Source organism: Neohortaea acidophila (assembly GCF_010093505.1).
Source record: "Neohortaea acidophila strain CBS 113389 unplaced genomic scaffold BDY17scaffold_8, whole genome shotgun sequence".
Classification (NCBI taxonomy): Eukaryota; Fungi; Ascomycota; class Dothideomycetes; order Mycosphaerellales; family Teratosphaeriaceae; genus Neohortaea; species Neohortaea acidophila.
The window spans coordinates 675,907-698,186 of NW_022985517.1; the positions used below are offsets into that span (position 1 = coordinate 675,907).

At 56.4% G+C, this 22,280-nt stretch overlaps 10 protein-coding genes across 10 annotated transcripts; 5 read left to right on the top strand and 5 right to left on the bottom strand.

Moving 5' to 3' along the window:
• Window positions 1-993: 993 nt before the first annotated feature.
• Window positions 994-2,004, bottom strand: BDY17DRAFT_185906 (uncharacterized protein). Its single transcript, XM_033729964.1, has 2 exons — window positions 1,137-2,004; window positions 994-1,085 (listed from the first exon to the last, which is right to left on the bottom strand). The coding sequence occupies exon 1, from the start codon at window positions 1,803-1,805 to the stop codon at window positions 1,248-1,250; it is 558 nt and encodes a 185-aa protein (XP_033587858.1). The 5' UTR covers window positions 1,806-2,004; the 3' UTR covers window positions 994-1,085; window positions 1,137-1,247.
• On the bottom strand, window positions 2,005-4,045 carry BDY17DRAFT_185893 (XRCC4-like factor-domain-containing protein). Its single transcript, XM_033729963.1, has one exon. It carries the CDS (start codon window positions 3,794-3,796, stop codon window positions 2,204-2,206), a length of 1,593 nt encoding a protein of 530 aa, XP_033587859.1. The 5' UTR covers window positions 3,797-4,045; the 3' UTR covers window positions 2,005-2,203.
• Window positions 4,046-4,099: 54 nt separating this feature from the next.
• BDY17DRAFT_185968 (mid region of cactin-domain-containing protein) lies at window positions 4,100-6,145 on the top strand. The gene is made up of 3 exons (XM_033729965.1): window positions 4,100-4,568; window positions 4,625-5,815; window positions 5,878-6,145. Exons 1-3 carry the CDS (start codon window positions 4,227-4,229, stop codon window positions 5,893-5,895), a joined length of 1,551 nt encoding a protein of 516 aa, XP_033587860.1. The 5' UTR covers window positions 4,100-4,226; the 3' UTR covers window positions 5,896-6,145.
• A 1,981-nt stretch (window positions 6,146-8,126) lies between these two features.
• BDY17DRAFT_301033 (uncharacterized protein) lies at window positions 8,127-9,291 on the top strand. The gene has a single exon (XM_033734166.1). It carries the CDS (start codon window positions 8,140-8,142, stop codon window positions 8,875-8,877), a length of 738 nt encoding a protein of 245 aa, XP_033587861.1. The 5' UTR covers window positions 8,127-8,139; the 3' UTR covers window positions 8,878-9,291.
• BDY17DRAFT_301034 (uncharacterized protein) lies at window positions 9,292-10,004 on the top strand. The gene has a single exon (XM_033734167.1). The coding sequence runs from the start codon at window positions 9,340-9,342 to the stop codon at window positions 9,760-9,762; it is 423 nt and encodes a 140-aa protein (XP_033587862.1). The 5' UTR covers window positions 9,292-9,339; the 3' UTR covers window positions 9,763-10,004.
• Window positions 10,005-11,047: 1,043 nt separating this feature from the next.
• Window positions 11,048-12,288, top strand: BDY17DRAFT_301039 (uncharacterized protein). The gene is made up of 3 exons (XM_033734168.1): window positions 11,048-11,518; window positions 11,582-11,752; window positions 11,828-12,288. The coding sequence occupies exons 1-3, from the start codon at window positions 11,396-11,398 to the stop codon at window positions 12,074-12,076; spliced, it is 543 nt and encodes a 180-aa protein (XP_033587863.1). The 5' UTR covers window positions 11,048-11,395; the 3' UTR covers window positions 12,077-12,288.
• A 794-nt stretch (window positions 12,289-13,082) lies between these two features.
• Window positions 13,083-14,811, bottom strand: BDY17DRAFT_347693 (uncharacterized protein; the record flags this gene model as incomplete). Its single annotated transcript, XM_033738130.1, has 4 exons — window positions 13,083-13,797; window positions 13,848-13,966; window positions 14,029-14,626; window positions 14,714-14,811. 4 exons carry the CDS (start codon window positions 14,809-14,811, stop codon window positions 13,128-13,130), a joined length of 1,485 nt encoding a protein of 494 aa, XP_033587864.1. The 3' UTR covers window positions 13,083-13,127.
• A 1,879-nt stretch (window positions 14,812-16,690) lies between these two features.
• Window positions 16,691-18,236, bottom strand: BDY17DRAFT_186012 (uncharacterized protein). Its single transcript, XM_033729966.1, has one exon. The coding sequence runs from the start codon at window positions 18,126-18,128 to the stop codon at window positions 16,851-16,853; it is 1,278 nt and encodes a 425-aa protein (XP_033587865.1). The 5' UTR covers window positions 18,129-18,236; the 3' UTR covers window positions 16,691-16,850.
• A 121-nt stretch (window positions 18,237-18,357) lies between these two features.
• On the bottom strand, window positions 18,358-19,811 carry BDY17DRAFT_301044 (pyrroline-5-carboxylate reductase dimerization-domain-containing protein). The gene has a single exon (XM_033734169.1). The coding sequence runs from the start codon at window positions 19,759-19,761 to the stop codon at window positions 18,685-18,687; it is 1,077 nt and encodes a 358-aa protein (XP_033587866.1). The 5' UTR covers window positions 19,762-19,811; the 3' UTR covers window positions 18,358-18,684.
• Window positions 19,812-22,277, top strand: BDY17DRAFT_301045 (DNA polymerase beta-like protein). The gene has a single exon (XM_033734170.1). It carries the CDS (start codon window positions 20,159-20,161, stop codon window positions 22,178-22,180), a length of 2,022 nt encoding a protein of 673 aa, XP_033587867.1. The 5' UTR covers window positions 19,812-20,158; the 3' UTR covers window positions 22,181-22,277.
• The last annotated feature ends 3 nt before the right edge of the window (window positions 22,278-22,280 follow it).

Consider the following 22,280-nt stretch of genomic DNA (forward strand, 5'->3'; position numbering starts at 1 on the left):
CTGTCTTCGACAGCGTAGCGTGGACCGGAGACGAGAACCTGTCAGACTCAGGCGTACCAATGCTCGGAGGCACGATGGTTGGTTCTGAGATGGGGCTGGAATGATGAGCAGTGACGTTGGCCATCCCGTCAAAAGGCAACGATTTCCTCTTCTGCTGGCGAAGAGTGGCCTTCTTGTCGGTGACGAAGTTCAAGTCTTTAGCTTTCGTCGACCGGGCTGGAGTGCCGCTGGCAGTGCTGGCAGCAGAGACCGGCGAAACCTCTTTTCGAAGAGTATCCTGCACACGCTGTGAGGAGGAACGAGTCGGCTGAGCGAAACGTGGGGCTTGTCTCAGCGTCTTGCTGGTGTTGGCATGGGCAGCTGCTGTGATATTGACTGCAGAGCAGCACGCGGAAAGTTCGCCGTCCATCTGTTCACGAGATACGATGATGGAGCAGTGCTCGTCATCTTGGCTCTCAGGGGTATCATGAGTCCCTGCTGTGGAGCTTGCGGCAGTCTGGGATTGCAGTGTTGCATTTGAGAGCGGTGGAAATGCACCATCCGACAGCTTCGTGTCCTTCCGTTTGGCGGTTCTGGCGGAGAAGGCACGGTCAATGGCGTCCATCATGCCCGTCGTGGCGGCATCGGCGTACGAAGTCGGACGGCTGTTGCTCTCTCCGGCGGGTATGGGGATGGCGCTGGGTTTGGCGTGACCGGTGCCCAGTGCTGGGAAGTCCATTTGAGTTGGCAAGTGTTGAGATCGAGGGGGGTGGCTGGAGAGATGAGCTTCGGCCTTCTCTGCCGCATGCATCCTTTGCAATCGGGCAGCGGCCGAATCTTGAGGCGCCTCCGGGGATTTGGGAACTGGCTTCCGGTTGGTGTTGGCGGTGGGCTGGCCATTGTCGGCTTCCTCCCGTAGTCTCAAAACATCCTCTTTCAATTGATCAATCTCAGCCTCGATGCAGTCGAACGCGTAGGCCTTGACTTCGTGGTCGTCTCGGGAGCTATTGCTGATATCCGTAAAGGCGGGGGAGGTCACTCTCTGGCCATTGATGCCGACATGATGGCTGTTGCAAGTTTCTGCGAGATGCTGGATGATGTCGTTGCTACACGCAGTCAGTATGCTGGGCTGAACGCCTGGAAGAAGTGTTGCTCACCTGAGTGGCAGGTCGCAGCTCTCGTCTGTGCGCTCTCTGATACCGGGTATCTTTGGTCGACGATAGATGTGGTTCTCTTCTCCTCGTTGTTGGAGCTACCATACACCCGGGTCAGCGACATTCTGTTTCCGAGATTTCCGCTGCATAAGAACTCACTCTCACATTGAGGGACATGACAGTGTCATCTTGTGCATCGATCTGCCTGGGGGATGGCACAGACCCTCCAGACATCCAATGCTTCAGTCCGAAAAGGGGTAAGCCAGCCATGTCGGGTGGCGGCGAAGGCGAGAATGGGGAAGAATGGGAGTGATGTTCCGTTAGCAAGGATGGGGTATCGATGTCAGGCTGGACAATGATGGATGCTGAGCCCTCGCTGTCGAGCGGCGATGCGTATAGTGGTGGAGAGGGGGTGAAGGGGACAGCGGAAGCGTGTTGACGGGGTTGGTTGTCGTTGGCACCGCCCGGTGCTCTTTCCTGCCACCAGCTGCATCTGTAGAGAGGGCTGTCGGTCTTGCTGCGACATCGCGTGCGCGCGGCGTTGGAAGCAAGCGGGATGGACGGCGCGCAGGCGACGAGGTTGGCAACCAGAGGCGCCTTCGAGCAGAAAGAGACCAGGAGCGTCTCCTGGTGGCCGCAGCCTCCGAAGAAGTAGCAATGATATCGACACATGATTGCTGAGGCAGTCGCATTCTCCCCGATGACTCCAGAACTCTCAATCCAGAAGCCGCGACCATATCCTGCCCGTTGTATGCAATCCCGATCGAAAGTGCAATGCTCAAAAGAGTGGGAGCAAACGCCGTTTGTAGTCGATGACTGGAGGTTCGGAGATGTTGGCCACGAGCGCGGGATATTGTCACTTTGCACGGGGTCGGAAGCACGCCCCAACGGGCGGGAAGCGGGAGCTAAGAGATTATCGACAAACAAGGAAGGAGCGGATTCGTTTCGGGACGGGTTTCAAGGTGACACCTGATCCGTCGGAACGGATGACAGGCCCAGGCAAACGGCTCGTGATCACGTTGGAGAATGGAAAATACATGTGAGAATGACAAGTAAAATGGTTGTTATACTTAGAATCTCCGTTTCTTCTTCGAAGGCGCCTTGGCCTTCTCCTCCAGCTCTCTCTTCAGCTGATCCCTCTTTCGATCTGCTCGCTCTTCTGACGTCTCTCGAACGGCTGGAGGTGATTGCTGTTCCGCCTTCCTCGCCAATCTTGCAGGAGTGGGAGCTTCCGGCTCTGCAGCCTCTTCGGTCGCGTGACGAGAAGATGATGTCGCCTTTTCAGTCTTCCGACCCCCAATCGCACCCAGTTTCGATGGCTTCGCTGGCGACGGTTCATGGGTAACCGGCTTGCTGCTTGACGCGCGCGGTGGCGAAGCGACTGAAAGGGCCTGGCTCGTCTTGCCTCCAATGGTGCCCAGTTTTCCGCGGGTCTTTGGAGCGGGTGTATCATCTGGTTGCGTTGTATCTTCGGGTTTTGGCGATACTGTACGTGGTAGACGGCCACCAATAGCCCCGAGCCTCTTTGGCGAAGCCGAAGCCGCGGTGCGTCTCTCAGTTGCGTCAGCCCTCTGCGCTGATCGACTTTTTGGTGGAGGCGCATCAAGATCCGCTTCTTCGTCTGTGGTGCTGCCATCAGAATGCGCATCCCGAGAGTCGTTCACGGGCGCATCATTCTTCGCTTTGACATTTCTATCGGGAGATATCGATGTCGGCTTCAAGGCTGGTTGTTTCAAGTGCGGTGGAGTGCCCTGACGTTGAAACTCGCCATTCTCCAGAGCATCGACGACATTGTTAGTAGCACGTGTCGATAGCGGACGGTGTTCCGTGTTCGTTGAAGCCCTTTTCGTAGATCGGGACAAGGATTGACGGGGTGGGCGAGCATTCAACGAGCTCCACCACTCACCCGAACTGCTTACTTCCCCACGTAATGCCCCCGATGGTAGGTGTCGGAAGATGTCATCGAGAGTTTCCTCATCAGGCTGCTCGCCGACGTTTGCGCTGTCACTTTGCTGCCTCCATGCGCTCTCATCAAAGTCATTGAGGCCCTTGACGTGATGACCCAATTGCTCCCTTTGGCTTTTCTTCCGCGAAGTCTTGACATTAGAGACACCTGGAAAGACGGTGGTAAGATCGTTACCAGAGGTCTCCAGCCGATCGCATATCTTGGAAATCACTCGGTCCTTGTCATGAATTTCGTGGATGAGTTGCTGGACTTGTTGTCGGAGGTGCGTCGCCTGCAAAATAAGTGGCGTTACCAACTCGTGCTCGATGTGATGGTCTGGTTGGCGTTCCAGGTCCAGCGTCCATTTGAAAGGAGGAAACGGATGTGGTAGCGGCGCTTGCACGTTGAGCTGGAGGACGGTGCCATCCTTGGCACTGGAAATGTCAAGCAACGTGCCGTCTTCGTGCTCAAGAGCGCTCTGGATCTTCCGCAGGAAGATGTCAAGCTGCTCGTCGTCCTCGCCGGGATCGATGCTGCTTCCCCTTTCTGTAGCGCGTTGCACAATGTCGTCTCTGGACAGAGCTTCCGCCCACACCCGACTCAAGTCCGTCACCTGCACGTCATAGCCATCACGAGCAAAGCGTCGTTTCACCAGGAGTCGGGGGATGTGCGTGTTGTCAAGGGTCAGAGTCCTCCAACTCACCGCCGCGTGGGACATCTTTGCCCTTCCCAGCTCGGTGCGGCAGGGCTACGAAGACGAGGATTGTATGAACCTGGCATCGTCTTCTTGCGAATGTCACGATGCTTACACCAGGACGAGGTACTGCAGGCGTCACACCTGACGTGGCGGCGGGCCGTGTGAAACACACCTTGGCTGAGAGAGCACAGCGCTAAAACAGCGTCGACGTGACTCGCGAGAGTTGTGAAGATGAAGTGCACGTGGTGGACCCCAGAATGCTGACTCATCCGGCGCTTGGACCGCGTCCGACTTCATTCAGAGATTCAGGAAGGCAGCAAGCAACTTGTGCATTCTCGAAGTGAGTGCCTTTGCCCTTCCACATCTCGTGAGCAGAGTCCTCCCCATTCGATCCGACCGAAGCGTCGCTGCACAACGCCCGCGAGAGGCCCGTGGGACATTGGAGCAGAGAATGTCGCGATCAACGATACCCGCAAAACGGTCCGCGGACACTCAGGAAGCAGCATGGGTGGCGGAGGAAGATCGCTTCGTTCTACAGCAGGCGAAGAAGAAAGCCGCGATCCGCTTCAAGGCCGGTCGCGCACAGCCCATCGACCTGCTGGCGGTGACCCTCGTCGCTCTCGACCCCGCGAAGAACCCGCTCGACGATGATCTTGAAGATGCCGATCTCGCCATCCTGGATCCGGAAGCGGTGTTTGATTCGCTGAGTGACGCCCAGCTGAGCGAGCTGGAGCGAGGTATCGACACATACGTTGCCCTGGAATCCAGCAGGAGTAATCAAGAGTACTGGGGGGTGAGTGTGCAATGCGCGCACCTGTATTACGCTTGCTGATGCTAACAGACGTCTAGATGATGAAGACCATAGCCAGAGACCGACGACGTCAATCTCAAACCACCCACTCATCCGCACGCGGTGTCACCTCCGTCTCCTCGGACCTCGATAAACTCCTTGCGCCCAAGACTTTGGCGGAACTTGAAAAGTTGGAAAAGCAGATCAACGCAAAATTAGCCTCGAACGAGCCCATCGATACAGACTACTGGGAGCATCTGCTCAGTAGCCTGCTCACATATAAGGCAAAAGCGAAGCTACGTAATGTCACACGATCGATTATGGAGGCACGATTAGGCGAGTTACGGAATCAGCAGGCCGAGGCTGCTGCAGCGCTGGTGGCACGGTTGAAAACACAGACTGGTCAGGCGGATAGTGGTGGAGACTCTGGGGCTGGGGATGGTGGACAGCTCGACTCCGAACAGAGACACGTGTTGGATCCCGAGCCGTTGCTTCGCTTGCGCCCGGAAGACAAAGCTCTGGAATCAACGGACGCACAGACCTTCGCAGCAGAACTGGCCAGAGAGAGACGCGGTGTATCCAAGCTGGCCTACGTCCCGATGCAGAACCGAGCGGGTCGTGCTCCCACCGCCGGGGGGAGGGAGGTTGGAGTCAAGCGCGCCCGGACGGAGGACGAAAACGGGCCTGGCCAAGCCAGCACATCGCTTTTCGACCGGGAAATCGCACGCGGGCTCCACGACAACGAGGAGCTGTTCACCAACGAAGAAGAGGTCGAAACAAAGAACAGATCTCAGTGGGCTCACCAACATCGTCCCCGCAAGCCGCGGTACTTCAATCGTGTCATCAGCGGGTACGAATGGAACAAGTACAATCAAACGCACTACGACCACGAAAATCCTCCGCCAAAGGTCGTGCAGGGCTACAAGTTCAACATCTTCTACCCGGATCTGGTGGACAACACACGAGCCCCGACATATCGAATCGAGCGAGAGAACGGCAGGAAGCGGGGCCAGACCTTTGCACCAGCCGGCGAGAACGACACCTGCCTGATTCGCTTCATTGCCGGCCCGCCATATGAGGATATTGCCTTTCGGATTGTAGATCGCGAGTGGGACTTTTCTGCGAAACGTGAGCGGGGCTTTAAGAGCAGCTTCGATAAGGTGAGTTGCTGTGTGGTACGTGTTGTTCGCCGAAGGTCTCGGCTGATTGATTTACAGGGTATGCTGGTACTACACTTCCAGTTCAAAAAGGTATGGATCCCCTTCCATATGCTGCGGTGCTGTACAAGCTCGATCGCTGACTAGTGGAACAGATATACTACAGGAAGTAGCCTAATTGGCTGCAGTGAGGTGCATGCCTCTTGGTCTTCTTGAATCGGTGCAACCGTCGTGCACAGCAGGATATCTTCCACCTTCCTTATCGCCATGGTCCACGCTCGTTTTTAGCAACACGGTGCCGAGGAGGACAATACAGTAAAGCAAAGAACCTCTTGTATCCCGTTGAATCGCAGGGTGGAATCGAGCTCAAGACGATTCACAGCTTTACGATACCAGCGCGTCGTCGAATGCACGTGGGTACAAATCCGAGGGAGTGGTGTGACAGGTGTCAACACCGTGGCACGAGAAGCTTATGGCCCATATTCAAGTCACACAACAGAACTACAACCCCACTCGCTCTCAATGTCTTCATTCCATGCTGCCATTCTGGCCAGATTGGGGCAGAGATTCCGCGACTGCACATGACCGCCGGGCGAAGGCCGGCATCGTTCATGCGAACCCTTCGGACACCTTACTGACCTCCGCTCTGCACAACGGCCAGCCGGCCCGCTTATGGACGCTGCGATGCCGATGATGTTCGCTGTGCTTGATGTGCGCGCTCAAAATAATGGCATTGCCCGCTTTGACGCAGCAAGCTGGCTGATCTGGAGCGGCCACCCGGCTGTGCGCGTGCCAACGGGCCCTGACATCTTCAACAATGCCCCGATGTCTCAGATCGTCGGCGAAATGCATTGCAGCGACATGCCGGCAAACGACAGGTGCGCGTTAAGACAGCGCGCCCCACCAGCCTGCACGCAACATTGTCGCCTAGCTGTGCCAGCCGGTAGCATACACCTCGCTTCCCTTCCGCTCAGCCTGTAGGCGCAATACAGCTCTGACGTCGCAGGCTCAATCAGAACGCGCCGTCAATCCGATCCTTGGCCACCATGCGGTCAGACAATGCCAGCTACCTGTGCGCCGTAGCTTGTTGGCTGCATGCGCTCTTCAGCCTTGCACCACTGCATATGCATTGGTTCATTTGCCACTGCAATGCCTCTTTGCCTACTGGACAATGCGCTATGCAATGCTCGTGGGTGTGTTGCATGCGTCTTCGTGACGCCGTGTCTTCCTTGTTTCCTTGTGATCGATTGCAGCATGCGTTGGCAGCAGGGAGGATGATGCATTGGTGAAGGGAGATTTCCCCCCGCAGGCATGCTCCTCCTCCATGCTAGCCTCTCTTCTGGTGTATAAGAACTGCTCCCGTTCTTCTACTGTTTTTCCCTCTCTCACATCCATTCAGAGACATCTTTCCAAGAGGACGGACATACCCTCCCTTTCACCTTGAGTGTGCATCGACACTTCACCACGCTCAGTCCTTCTCCTTTCAAGACACCATCGCTCTTCGGGACTTGCTTCTGATCGTCTCGTCAGACGTTTCACCGCTCGTCACCGCCTTGACAGGCGTAACAGAGACGCAGGTCTCGCTTCTGTCTTTGACCCCGTCCCAGAGATTCAGATCAATCGCGAAGACCAACACCCTCGTCTTCGCCATGCCTTCCGATCTCCCCTTCGATCTTTATGTGGGGTACAGTTTCCCTGGGACCCCGACAACAATCGACTTCGACAACGAGGGGCGCTTAGACTCTCGCGTGCCTCCCACCTTTGACGACGTGTTTCTGCAGCTGGACAGGGACACGGCTTACCTGGCAACACCGGAGTCCATGGCCAATGGAGACGCACCATGGAGCATACCCCAGACGCCCTACTTCTCCACCGCATCATACCAAGAGGCCATCCAGCACACCTCCGCCGGCCCATTCGTGCCGACCAATCTTCCGCACACCGCGCTGTCCTACGGAGACGGGCTGGGCATGCCCTCGATGGACTTCCAAGGGCCGTATGACTTCGGACTGGGCACGCCATTCTCAGAGCGTGCTCGCGGAGGACTGCCCTCGCTCTCGCCGTCTTCCTCTCCGTTGGGTTTCCAGGATAGGGAGGCCACAATCCACCACGGCCTCCCTGCCACCTTCCAATCCCCACAGAACTTCATGAGGATGCAGCACTTCCAACAGTCTGGCGCCGAGCAGTACGCCGGAGTGGAGCAGCAGCAGCAGCAGCAGCGGGAAGCGGAGCAAGGCGCGGAAGACGAAGACACGCAGGAACTGTGCTACGCCCGGCTCATCCACCAATGCCTCAGTGAAGCGCCGAACAACACACTCCCGCTGCAAAAAATCTACACCTGGATCGAGGCGAACAGCTGCAAGGCAAAGGGGACGAGCACGCGTGCGCTGCACAACAGCGTCAGGCACAACCTCTCCATGAACAAGGTACGCGATCACGCATCCATCCACCCTGCCCTAATCTCTCACATCTCCCGACCGTACCAAAGACATGAACATTCTGCTAAGCCCACTACTCTCCAGGCCTTCGAGCGCGTCGTCGCAGACCCCACCAACCGCCACCAAGAAAAGCACTGCTGGCGTCTAGCAAGCAAAGCCCTCGCACCCAACAGCCTGCTGCCCACAACCCACTACCGCGAAGCCCCCAAGCACGCCAAATCGAGCGCAGCGAAGCGCAGAGGCGACCAGCAGCCCGCCGTCGCGCGCCAAATTTCCGGTGCCAAAGGCGGGAAAGTGACGCGGCGCCTGCGCCTGCAGCAGCAGCAGCAGCAGGCTGCGAGATCCGCTGTGCCGTCTGTCAGCGGCGAGGAGATGGGTGGCCGTCAGCAGATGCCTCTGCCGGAGTTCTCCCCGGATGGTCGTGGGTACGGGATGCGGACGCCGTACTGGGATCACGTCGCATCACAGGCGCAGCCGTGGGGGATGACCACGCCTTATCCCACGCCATCGATGGGTGCTCAGCACATGGAGCACAATCCCTGGTTCAGCGTGATGCCATCGCACATGAGAGGCGTTGCGGCGCGAGCACATGCTGCCGCGGGGTCATTGATGGGCTTCGCTGGGGAGCATGAGTCAGCTGCGAGTTCGGAGCATGTCGATTCGGACACGGATCTTTTCTCGCGGCTTCAGGAGTTCAACACGGACTCGTTCAATTGAGTGGGTTTGAGCGTGTGGTTTGAAATTGCATGGTCATGCTGCTGCTGGGTGGTCTACGCATGGAGACTGGCGGGTCGGGTTTGAGGGGATTGGTACTGTGTACGAGCGTCATGTGACGGGAGATGAGAGTGAGGGACTTCTGCTTGAGGTGTCTGGAATTCCTGTTGATAGGGGCGATTGTGTCGGAGCTCTGCCTACAATGGATGGACGGGAGATGCCGATGATGCCGAGGAGAGCGATTGCGTACAGATGGCCGGCTGTGAAGACTCCGCGGAGCAGTGTCATTGTAGATCGACCTTCATCACTTCGTACAGTGCTTGTGCAAATAGAACGAGAACAGTACAAACTGTACAGCTAGATGAGTATCGTTGATCTCCAACAACCAGAGGAGCTGCACGGTATCATTTGTCTCTTTCCGCAGATTCCAATTATCGCAGTCACGACCAGTTCTGAACCCGATAAATGACCAACATTCGCCAAGAGATTAGCCCCTACAACGTTCTCCTTGTAAGCAGCACACCTCACTTGCCACAGCTACTGTTGCCGAAGAGCCGAAGCGGACGAGCGACCATGACCCAGGTGCCGGGCATGCGAGGGAGCGTCAGGGTCATGAGGCTCCGCGAAAGAGCTCACGGCTTCAAGCGGCAGCGGCGACGGGGGCAGAAGGCTGCCAACCCGGCCGATCGGAGCCCGTTTGGAGGCCAGGCCCGAGCAGCATGTTTTATCCATGTCGTGTGCATTGCAACGTTGGAGATCATTCACCCTGCCGGGGGCAGCCTCCTGCTCTTCCTGGGCGTTCAGAGCGTGGATGCGCTGCCGTCGTTTCCGACGGCCTTCCTTCCCTGGTGCGAGAGCTTGAAGACTGCCAAGGACAGCCGTATATAGAAAGATGTGTGAAGCTTAAAGCACTCTGGTACCAACAGCCTTACCGCGATCCCGGGCCCGGTTTGGATGTAGTCGGGATGTATTCGGGATCGAGCCTGGAGTTCCGGCTCACTGGCGCCCGAGTGCGTGGACAGCACAAACAGGCGAGAGTTACTAGACGTCATGCAGCGTCCTGATGGCGAGCGAAGCCAACGACTAGCTGTCATTTGCTGACTGTACAGATGACTGGCCTGCTGGGTACATGGGCCGGGAAACCGTACAAGCCGCGCCGATGCGTGCATGAAAGCTTGAGGCTCTCGGCTCTACACACCCATAACCCTTGTATGGATCAGCTTAGCAGCTAGGGGTTGCGGCGCAGTGGGCAAAGCAAGACACCCGGCCTAGTGGGGTTGATATTTGGAAGAAGGGTCGATTGGCGTAGAGAGCGTTTAGCGACGGCGGTCTCCGGGAAACCGACAATCTTGACTGAGGATGCCTGCGCAGGAGACCGCGTGTCGTTGTTGGTGGCAGAGCTCCATTGCTACGTAGCACCGACTAACGAGGGAGATCATGTGGAGGCAGATCGACGATACGGTGATCGGGCCGTACACTGATTGCCCAGGACTGGACGACTCGTACGAACGAGGAGATGTCGGCTGGCCTGCGAAACACTCACCAGCCCAGGTGGCAGATTTCGCGCGAAAATCGATTGGTCTATCTAAATCCTGAGCTGTGCACAAGCCCCGCGCCTTGATCTGTAAGGCTGCCATTCCCAAAAAGGAAAGAACAGCCTATTCAGCGGGCGATTCATGGGAAGGGGGCGCGGTGGTTGGTAGAGCGTGATTGAGCCCGTTTATGGCACGCAGACTTGCCGAAGCGCTTCGTCGTCAGATAAGGGGGCCTTGTGCTGCGAATCGTCGGTAAATCACGCATTCTGCTGTTACGCCGGAGGGCGTGGGAAGCTCGCGTAGTGATTGGGCCCAGCAGCTTCCACCCCCCGACTGAGTGAGAGTATGTCAGCTGGTCTTGTGGCCGGAAGATGGTGGACAGGAGGGCTTGACAGCTTTGACGATACCGCGTGGTGTGGGAAATTGTCCCCCGTCCCATGTGATGCATGCGGGAGTACGTACAAGTATTGCGATGGACAGTCGCCGTGTTCACAAGGCAACGCGCTATCGCCCAAAGCCGCCTAGACCGGAACGCGTTCAGACCGCCCAGAGTTGCGAGGAAGCTTGTTAAGTAAGCGGCTTAGTGGGCCAGGAATGCTCGCCCGGCCTTCTCAGGGCTCGGGGTGGAATGGAGGTGGGTGGTGTGATTGGGGCGGCGGGGCTGTCGACGGCACTCCAGCATGCGGTGAGGAGTCGTAGCTTTCGATCTGTGCATTAGCGCTGCCTTATTTTCAGCGGGTCCGGCGCCGATAGCTGCATAAGCGCCACGTTTATTTGGGGCAGGCCGCCACCGATACCTGCATGAACCGCGCACCACGCTGCTGACATAGCCAACGCAGTGCACAAGGCGGACAGGTGGAGGGCGAGGTGCCGACCGCCTCCCTCCCCACTTGATGTTATAAAGCGAGGCGCGCGCCATCGATCGCCAATGTGTTTTCGATCAGTCACGCAGTTCTACTTATCGAATTTGCCACCTACGATCGACCATGCACAACAACCAGCCTCTCCCCGCCGACTACTCCCACTTGGGCCACTGGTCCACGGCGGATGGCATAAATCTCCAGGACGCCGACATGATGTACTGTCCCTCCAACTTCCACAGCTCACGAGTGAGTCTTCTCTTTCCACCACCGCCGTTGCTTCCTGCCTCCCTCTAATCGACCATGTTCCAGAGCTCCATCTCATGCGACGCGGAGCATGTCGTCGACCACGACGAACGACCACCATACCAGTCCTACTTGTCTCGTTCATCCACCGTAGGCTCGCCCCAAGGCACGCCGCAGTACCAGCTACCCTCGCCCGAGGAGGATGTGATTCTTGATCCCGCATTCATCGATAAGGAGGTACGTCTCACCATCCCGTCTCGTCCCCAACCCAGCACCACTACCACCACCATCACATCACTAACTAACTCCCAGCGCCGTCGCGAGCAGAACCGAGTGGCTCAGCGCGCATTCCGCGAACGCAAAGAAACCAAGCTCCGCCAGCTGGAGAAGCAAATCAACAAGCTCAAGACCGACCAGAACAAGCTCGAGCGCAAATATCACAACCTGCGGACCGCGCACCTGCGGCTGCAGTCCGGCCTCAAGATCCTGCTCGACGCCAGCGGCACCTTTGACGACTTTGACCCGGAGGCCGACGGCTACGACGTCGACACTAAGTCGTGAGCGGCTCGCCGTCTCTTGCTTTTTCTGGGGGCGTTTGGGGTAGACTCCAAAAGGCGTTGCTTGGCGTATTGACGGGCGGGAGGGATTGACGGACGGGATTTGGGAGGCTTGGATACCCACGCTTGGCTGAGTGGAAGCATTGGTTCAGTTTAACATGGTCATGGATGTGCTATAAGCAACGTCTGCAAATGGATGGACGTCGAATAACGAATTTAATCTCTCAAAAAGACCTCTCCACATCGCCTTGTGAATGCTAGCTTGTGTTCCACAGCACCTTGTTGATGATAGCCTGTCGTCAAGACTGTGTCCTCAGTAATTTGTCGCGGTAGACTGCCGCCCTGCCTCCCTCACTTGCCCACCAGAAGCAAGATAGCCGGAAGAGACGATAAGAGAACCCAAGGCGGGAGTTTGACTCATCCTGTCATGCCCGACTCCGCGCATACCCCGAGATCTACTCCAGACCCTGCGTTTCTCTATTCTCGCGATAAGTCCCACAAGTGGAGCCGGTCTCGCAGCGCACGCGAGACAGCCCTGTCGACGCCATGCCAGGATAGCCCATCTTTCCCTGCCTTATGCCCTGCATGAGCGCAAAAACCCTGCATGCGGGTACAGTGGCACTAAACACGAGACTTCGCAGGGTGTGGATTCAAATTGGGGAAGGGGACCGCGAAGCGCCGTGACGTGAGCAGATCTTCCATCAGGAAGCCTTATAGGAAGCCGCCTACTTCCTATTTGGGCAAGAAGTGGGGGGAAAAAGTGGGGCGAGGCGTGCTCACATACATATGCAGGGCAGGTTGATGGATTTAGGGAAGTCGGGCACTGCACATGTCGCGAATCCTTCGGACGTTCTTATTTGGCGTCTTGTAGCTGGGATATCTCTTCCGAGCCGCTGTTCCGGCGCCGGAAATCTTGTTATGAACGTGTACAGTCGGCAACGTCGTGCCGAAGCGGCACGGCGGGCATGGCGGTGGCACCACCTGAGGCATGACAAATGGAGCCGAAGATTGCGAGATGTCGCGTGCTACTCTATCTCTATCATACCAGGTATCCACTACGACCAAAAACCTCCGACACTAGCGACATGGACCTCGTCGGACCAGATGAACTTCCTAAGCTGCGTGTCCAGTTCGTCCCAAGACCTCGAGATCGGTCGAAGGAGCGCGCGATGCCTCTCGTTGCACAGCTTCTCGTACGCGCGCCGCACGGTATCATCGAAGGTAGACGTTGTGCCGATATTCAGCAGCCAGAGGAGGAGGTCCGCATGGTCTTGCCAGCCAGACCAAGTGTCCATTGCGTGGATTTCGTCTAACAAGCGTGCCGATAAGCGCGACGCGAGAATGTCGCCGCCCCAAATATCGGTGAAGAGGCCGTACGCGCACAGCAAGGCGGCGAGAACGCAGCAGCGGAGCAGGGGGTTCTCGCGTTGATGGCGCATCTGTTCCAGTCGCGACTCGATCCATGCCTGCTGGCTGTCTAATCGCTCAAGTTGTGATGTGTCCAGGCTGCTCTCTTGTTCCCCTCCAACCTGTTGCTGTAACGCGCAGATGTCCCCAATAATGCCGATGAACTGAGGGCCCAGAACATCGCCCCGACTGGCGAAGCCGCTTGGAATGGTGTATAGGGAGGGCTGTGTGAGGTCACGCTGCCAGTGCAGTTCTGGGAATGTGACATGGCTGAACACGCGAAAGGTGTCGGCGATCATCGCACTGAATAAGTCTTGCCTACACCGTTCAGTTAGTTGGGACCCCAGCAAAAGATCCTAGAGACTTACCAGAAGGCCGCTCTCTTGATAGACGGACCCAACGAAACGCGACGATCATTGCACAATCCCATCAACTGCCGTGCGCCATTCAAGTGCATTTGTGTGGTCTCTTGTTCACCCAGTCGTGTCTGTCGACGCAGAAACATGTCAGCCAGAACACATCAATCCACGGCCGCCCAGGATATCATACCTCCACGCCCACCAAAAGGAGCACTGCACCAATGGTAGCCGCCGATGCCGCTGCATCAGGATTCGATAGCTTTTCGTTGATGTGTTGTATGGCGGCTAGTCTGTGCGTGGAGAAATCGCGATTCATCTGTCCACTGTTCTCCGCAAACACCAATGCCATAGCGATAGCAGAAGCCAAGCCTGGATCGTCCAGTCCGGCATCGTAGGCACGACGAAGCTCCAGAATTTCCGGCAGGGCGGTGGCTTCGAGTGGGTTGTCGCTCGTCCACTGAGCCTGGTCGAATTGCAGCAATGTCGTCAAACGAATGGCGCTGACGGCGATCGATTCGAATGGATCGACCTGTGTTGGCCCGGAGGCAGAGGAGGAGGACTGCGCTGATGATAGTGATCTCGCAGAAGAGAGCGACCTAGCTGGCGATGAGGATGCGGATGTTGTAATGACCCGACCGGTGTCACGCTCCTTGCCTCTGCCTCTTCCTCTTCTCCCAGTGGTTGGGGTCTGGTTGATGAAGTTCTGGTTGGTCAACTGCAATTGCCGACGCTTGCGCTGCAAGGAATGCTTGATAGCTTGGGTTCGAGCTTGTTGCTGCCGCTTCGGGCTGCGAGAACGACGTGATTAGTCGATGTGATCAGAGAACCGAGGACTCGGGACCGAGCTGCAGCCTATGAAGGGCATGATTACTTACTCTTTGATGGCGTCTTGGTCGAATATAGTGATGAACGAAAATGCAGTGTCGTCGTCGTCCTTTCTCTTCTTTGAAGAAGAGGCTTCTCCCTGTGACATTGTTTGCGGTACTGTGCCAATGTCATCCCGACAATCGCTTCGATGCCGGTTTTCTTGGCCCGGCAAATACTCTTTTGAAGCATCGACGTGCTTCCGCCTCCCTGTGATCTAGTCGGTTCCATCTGGGCTCGTCCGATTTCGCACGTCGCTGAATAAGTTTCGTCCGGATATTCAGTTAGCTTAATAATGCAATGGGAATGAGCACGATGTTGGCAGATCTTGTGCCGCATTGTGTACGTCGTGCTCCCAGAAAGGCCAGAAGCTGGTTGCTGCTTTAGGCTAGTCACAGCGAGTGGCTTAGTCACGCCAACAAGGCTGCTCATCAGTCGCGCAATCTCGATGCCATCCCTGCGATACCAGGACGAATCGTGCAATGGAGAAGTGTGGAAACAGCGAGCAATCCTCAAAAGGCCTTTAAGAAATCGCAAGCCTAGATCCAGATTTCTCTTGTGGCCGACTAGATGGCGTTCGGCGCTGCGAGATTCGGTGATTGCGGGCGTGGCTTCCATCGTGTACTCTTGAGCCCTAATGGCCCCAGTCCCCAGTTTCAGTGCTAATGCACACCGCTCGTTCTATTCACTTCTTACAGGCCTCCACTGACTGCACGGTTCAATGGCGAAAGCAGCAGTGGCGTGAGGTCGGGTTCGACAACCGCAGCGTGACCAGCACCAGGGTGGCCGCTGTCGACGCTAGCAGTCGAATAGGACGGAGGACATTACTGTAAATGGTAAGGCTACACTATAGGCGGATGCAATGCGACAGCATGACGGAGCAGCACGCAGCATAGGTGCTTGGCATTCCCGCCGCATTCCCGGCAAATGTATCCGTCTGCCGGCTCTTCACGACCCGCGTTCTCAGAGCCATGAGGAATATATCGCCTCGCAGACTTTTACACATCGGTCACTCCAAGTGCAACATCTCGTACTACAGTATGTCGCTCTTTCACTATTGGCGAAAGCAAAGCGTGGCTTCGTGACGCTGACATGGCCCGTTTTGGTATCTAGGGAGCGAGTAGCGGGTTCAGTAGTGGCCGCGGATTTGGAAGCATCAAATTTCCTAATCAGGTATGGTCGCAAGCCTTGCGGGTTGGTAAGCTCTCACGACACCTGCGAGGCTTCACTACCTAACGAAACGCCTGGTCACGCTCCTAACATCCATCAAAGGCAGAAGTCCTGCTCATTTGGAGGATATGAACATGTAATGGCCAATTCGTCCGCATTTCGCCCGCTTTCGGACGGGAATCCAGTGCATCATCCTCTGACCCGAGCAATTCAACCCGTGATTCCGAGTACATCAAGTGTCGACTGGATTCATACACATCAGTGGCGATGGAATGGCAGAAGAAGGATGATTGTGGTAACCTATCGCGACTACCATCCGCGACCGCAAGCTGCCCCGAAGTACAACCCAACTCCTCCGACGTCGCTGCAGTCCTATCTGCAGTCTCATGATAGGGAACTCCTCCACTTGCCGTCTGTTGAAGCCGCGTCTCGCCGTGGAAGAGAGACGTACGCTTGTGGCGATGGCCGTTGCCCCTCGAACATTTGACACCCAGTGGCAATCGCCACACAATCCCCTGATCTCCCATCAATGCACGGAAGAGGAGAAGAATGCTACACGCGTTTGCCATTGCCACGACACCCCATCGCGAACGCCACGGAGGCGTAGATCCCCCAAGAAAAGAATCAGACTGTATTGAAGTTTCCACAGGGTACTGCATGTGTCGATCCAATCACAGTTCGGTAGAGGTTGTCCAGAGTTGGGCAAAGAACGCGGCACTGCAATGCGGAATTCGACACATTTCGCTGAGTTTCAAGTTCGGTCCTTTCCACAACCAGAACGTCTGACTGCATCTCTGCACAAACCATGCTGATGTCGATTACACTTCAACTGCTTTGCAATGGAACGAACAAGGCTCTTCTCTGAGGACAGCACACGCACATTCAAATCATGGAGCGATACCGCCATTCGATTGTTTTCCTTTTGCACTCTGGCTCTCTTGACATAGCCATCGCGGACCGGCTTGCTCTTTGGCTGGGCTAGGACTTCCCGATCGGCACATCTGACTCATTGAACGTATGAACACTCTCAAGCTCTTCGTCCGTCCCGTCTTCGTAGCAATGCCTCACCACTGTAGTAGTAGTGACCTCGCCGTCCGCCGTTCGTGAAGTTTTGACGACTTTGACGGTCGACTGAATACCCGGTTGCGGTCCCTGAGTGCGCTCCTCAGCAAGTCTATCAGCCGAGACTTGAACGCCTGCTGGAGATGCAGGAGCGATGTCAATATCAGAGTTCGATAGAGGCCGGTAGTCTGACTTGAATTCTCTCCAGCAAGCCATCAACGCCGGGTAGGCTCGATCCGATTTCCAAATTTCGTCGACGATCTTGTGAAAGCCCTGGTCGCGGCTCGCACGTGTCAAGGCGGACGAATACAATGATGGCAGCAAGGGTGGCAGGATGCCCTGCACTTGAAGGTTGATGACCCAGTCAATGCCGGGTTGCAGTCTCCCGGGTTCCGTCCCGTATGGGCGGCTCAAAGACTCCTCGGAGGGCATGGGACGACCCATGGAGACGGTGACCAGATCCTCAAATGCGGCACGCCAGCTGGGGTTCCAAGGTAGCCCCGGTAGCGCTGCTTCCAATTCGGCTTGCAGAGGAGAGTATGGACTCCTCTTGAACCAATCGATAGTGAGCCATTGCGGGTTGGAATTGCTCGGTCGGCATAGATCAGCGGATGAAGGCAGCCTGTCGCCAATCTCAGGCAGAAAGTAACATGCGCCGCCAAAGGCGAGCATGGCATCGCGGTTTGATGCCAAATGTGAGTTCGGTGTGCTCTCGCTGTCGTGGAAGAGTGCCTGCAGCTTGCTGGGCGGGACGTCCAGTGTTCGCGATTCCGCTAGTCGGAGAAGTAACGAGGTAGCCTCTACGGCTTCTTCGCGCGTTGTGGGTTGTATGATTGAATCGGGACCACTGCCCCGGCCCAGCCATCGCTGCTCGGAGATTCCTCCGCATCTACGGTGCGTATTGCCGAGCGCTCGGCTACCTTTGGAAGTGAGGGCATCCCAGCCACGGTCTACAAGCCGTTTGAACTCGATGAACAAATTTGGGTCGTGCGCCGTCCGTGTTTCAGGGAATTTGCGTGGCTCGTAGTGGTTGCCACTCGTCTTCCACCGGCCCTCATCAAGACTCCAGTGTTCGCGAGGGTGAGCTGGTGTTGATGATACGCTTGCGGGTTGTCGCCTATCGCCGCCACAGTAGGCTGGTCGGCGCCGGCATTGATATCGCTGCGGTGCGATGCCGTCTGCAAAGTCAGACATTTTGTGTCAAGCGCTACACGATGAATTACGATGTGGAAGATGGAGAACCGGTCGTCTAGAGATATGAAGGGTGGATGCATGGGATGAGGTGCTGATAAGGCAGGAGTGGGGAAATGCGGGGCAAATGTAAGCTCGACATCAGGCTCATATGCAGGTACCTACCTGTCAGCAGCCAGGAGGAACATTTTACTCATGATCACTTCAGCAATGCGAGGGGATTTAGAGTATAAGTAGATCGACTTGCTCACAGACATGCTATAATGGCGCTTCACGTTATGATATGCCACCGCTGATAGAGTGGACGATGACTGACCGTCTAATCTAGCCTCCGCCGCAATGATGCTGCAGCTCTCCGGACTTTGCGAGTGCATTCAACCCATCATAAGAGCCCGGGCGTCACTGCGCCGTGGAGTGGACGAAGCTCGTGATTCTCAGACCAAACCGGCTTTCCAGAACTGACCACCATCCTTCCCAATCCAATCTCGCCGCTGCTAGATGTGTTGCACAGCGCGCGGCATCCATTGGTCGGCCTCGATTGCATCAGACCTCGTCAGCCTCATTTCCCACGGGGGCCATTGACCCCAATCTTACCCTGCCCCAATTGACTGGCAACCACCGTAGCTTCTCTCACCGCCCTGGCGACCGTGCCCTTCAAGCTACCCTCTTCCAGCACCAACAGCCCTCCAATAGTGCATCCGCCTGGCGTGCTGACTTTGTCCTTGAGGATAGCCGGATGCTCTCCCTGCAGCACCAGACCGGTAGTACCGCGCATGGTTTGCGCCGCCATTGTGTAGGCCTCCTCCCTAGGAAGGCCCATTGCGACTCCACCGGCGACCAACGACTCCAAGAACAGCGCAACAAAGGCGGGACCGGAGCCGCAAAGGGCAGTAGATGCATCCATGGTGCTGGGAGGCAGGTAAACAACTCGGCCAATGCGCGTGAAGATCCAAGTGACGAGGTGGCTAAGCAGCGGTGGAAGCGGAGGAGTGGAAGTGGCAATAACCGTCATGCTTTCCCGCACCGCCGCCGCCGTATTCGGCATGACTCTGATCACGCGACACGAATTGTCTTCGCCGAGGATGGCAGAGATTTGCTCTCCAGTGACTCCAGCGCAGATACTGATGAGCAGCTTGCCCTCGCACGCCTTTTTCATCTCGGGATCTGCGAGAATTTCGCCAACCATTTGAGGCTTGCAGGCAAGCAGGATGACATCGGCGGCTTTCGTAGGAGTCAAATTGTCGTTCTCGTAGATGGTCATCTTGTCGAAAGCCGGGTACTTGCTCAGTTCGCTTTGAATTCTCTTCGCGCTCTGGTGCCGCCTCACGCAAGCATTGAAGCGGTTTGGCAGACGTTCGGGTAGAGGTTCCGCCGGCGTGCTGGTGCCGCTGACGCTCTTTCCGGGAATGCTGACGTGATCTTGCGGATGAGCAGACGACAGCGAGTCCATGACCCCACCAAGAATGGCGATGCCCATGGTGCCACAGCCGATGACCGTCAGTTCCAATCCAGGGGTCTCTGGGGGATTTGGATTGGTGGCTGTCGCGCCGTTGGGAGCACGCCAAGTCATGTTGGCCGAGTGCTGCACGTCCAGCGCTTGCTTTAAGATCCAGTCAGGAGCTAGTTCGCGCGACATTCCGGATTCGATATTGAAAGCGGTCGTGATATTCTGATGTATCTTTGAGCCCAGAAGGAAGATGTCGATTGTGACCTCAAGTGCGGTCAAGCATGGTAGAGAGGGTGCAAGAAGTGGTGGGACGCTGGGCCGAGGCCTGAGGCCCCCAAGACATCATGAGACTCGCCATCAGATGTTGCCACCGTCACCGCGCCATTGCACGTGAGAGCACTGGAGCTACTGCTGGACGTCCGTCGCAACGATATCCGTGTGTTGATCTAGCGATCGACAATGCATGACCAGACGAGAATGAACGGCGCATCCCATCGTAGTCCTCCGGCCAAGGTCTGGACTCGACCAGATAAATCTTGACCCAGTTCACCTTGGAGCGCTTGGAATGCTCTGAGACATCTTGGAAATGGCACACCAGGAGCCATCTACCGTCGAATTGGAAGACGCGCCTCGCAAACAATTGGATCTCGGAAGTTTGCCACCCATCTTCGTCTCCGCAACTCACTTCGACACGGAGGAGCTACACAGATTGGAAGAAGAGCTGGCCACTGTGAATGCGACGCTGACGTATGATTTGCGTGAAGCGAGGATTGTGCTCTCCAAGGTGCTGCGGAAACCACGGATTCGATTTGATCTGCGAGCCAAAGGACTGTGGACGGAGGAAGTCACGCCTGGGCCTGGAGTGAAAGACGAGGAGGCACAGACGACGCATGAAAACACGATTGCGGCCGATGGCGATGATTCTAGTACGGCATCGGAAGGTGAACGGCATCAGCCGCCTGCTAAGCGGGTGCAAAGACAACATGCGACTTCGGTGAGAACACCGTCACCTGGCGCAACTGCAGCGGATCGCATTATCAAGGTTGTGCGAACTGAATGGTGGGATGAGTCAAAAGCAGCTGGGAGGGTCCTACCATTTGACGGGTTCATCACCTATGTATGCCGACCAATCGAGAAGCCAGCCATTCCACAGACGCCTCCACAACCCAGCACCCAGTCGTCACCGCATCAACAAACCTCGCCGAGTCAAACCATCCTCGCGCGCGCAAAGGAAGATGCTCCGCCCACCGACCACGCACGCAGAGATCGCTTCGGCAAACGCAAGTTTAACATCATGTCCAAATCGTCAGTCGGCGCAAGCTGGGAAGCGGGCCACAGCTCCAATCGAGCGCCGCAGCTCCTCACCACCACCACCTCGGACAATGAAGGCATCTCTTCCGACTTGCCCGAAATGCCGGAGTGGGTGAAGAAAGGCATTAAGTATGCCTGTCAACGCTCCAGTCCGCGGGACAGTCCGAATGAGGACTTCATTGACCTACTGAAGAAGATCAAACTCGCGAGACTGCTGACCGACGATGAAATTGGGGTGCGCGCCTACAGCACTAGTATTGCTGCTTTGGCCGCGTACCCGTATCGTGTGGCGGGGCCGCGAGAGATCTTGAGGATCCCTGGGTGTGAAGTCAAGGTTGCGAACTTGTTTGTGGAGTGGAAGAATACGGGGAAGCTGAAGGCGGTCGAGGATATCGAGGCGAATGAGGATCTGAAAGTTCTGCGACTGTTTTACGACATCTGGGGCGTGGGAGCCACGACTGCTCGAGAGTTCTACTACGAGCGCGGCTGGACTGAACTGGACGACATCGTGGAATTTGGATGGTCGACGCTCAGCAGAGTGCAACAAATAGGAGTGAAGTACTATGAGGAGTTTCTGGATCCTATTCCGCGGCCCGAGGTTGAGGAGATTGGTCGGATCGTGCATAATCATGCAGTCAAAGTCAGAGATGAGGGCGTGCAGAGTCTCATTGTGGGAGGATACCGACGAGGCAAGGAAGCATCGGGAGATGTGGACATTATTGTCTCCCACCCTGATGAGGAGCAGACTCTGAATATCGTCAACGATATCGTGGCGTCTTTGGAGGACGAAGGCTGGGTGACTCACACACTACTTCTCTCACTGAACTCCACGAGCCGAGGACAACAGACTTTGCCCTACCGTGGAGGTGGTGCAGGAGGAGGGCATGGCTTCGACAGCCTCGACAAAGCGCTCGTTGTATGGCAAGATCCTTACTGGCCCAACAAAACCGCAGACCTGGAGAAAGATCCAAAGGCCAAGAACCCCAACATCCATCGTCGCGTGGACATCATCGTGAGCGGCTGGCGGACAGTCGGCTGCGCGGTGATGGGCTGGAGCGGAGGAACGACTTTCCAACGAGACGTCCGACGGTATGCGAAGAATGTCAAGGGATGGAAGTTTGACTCTAGTGGCGTCAGAAGTCGGGTGAATGGGGAAGTGGTAGATTTGGAAGGATGGTCTGGATACGAGGGGAGCATTGGAAGCGGCAAAGCGAAGACGATGGAGGAGGCGGAGGAGAGGGTGTTTGAGGGGTTGGGGTTGGTGTATCGTCCGCCTTCCGAGAGGTGGACGGGTTAAGAGATTGGAGATGGTCACAAGGGCGATTGAGCCCGTGCAATAATGTACATATATCTGGAACGAGTGTATACATTCACGGTCAGTCTGTAAAGTTCATGGG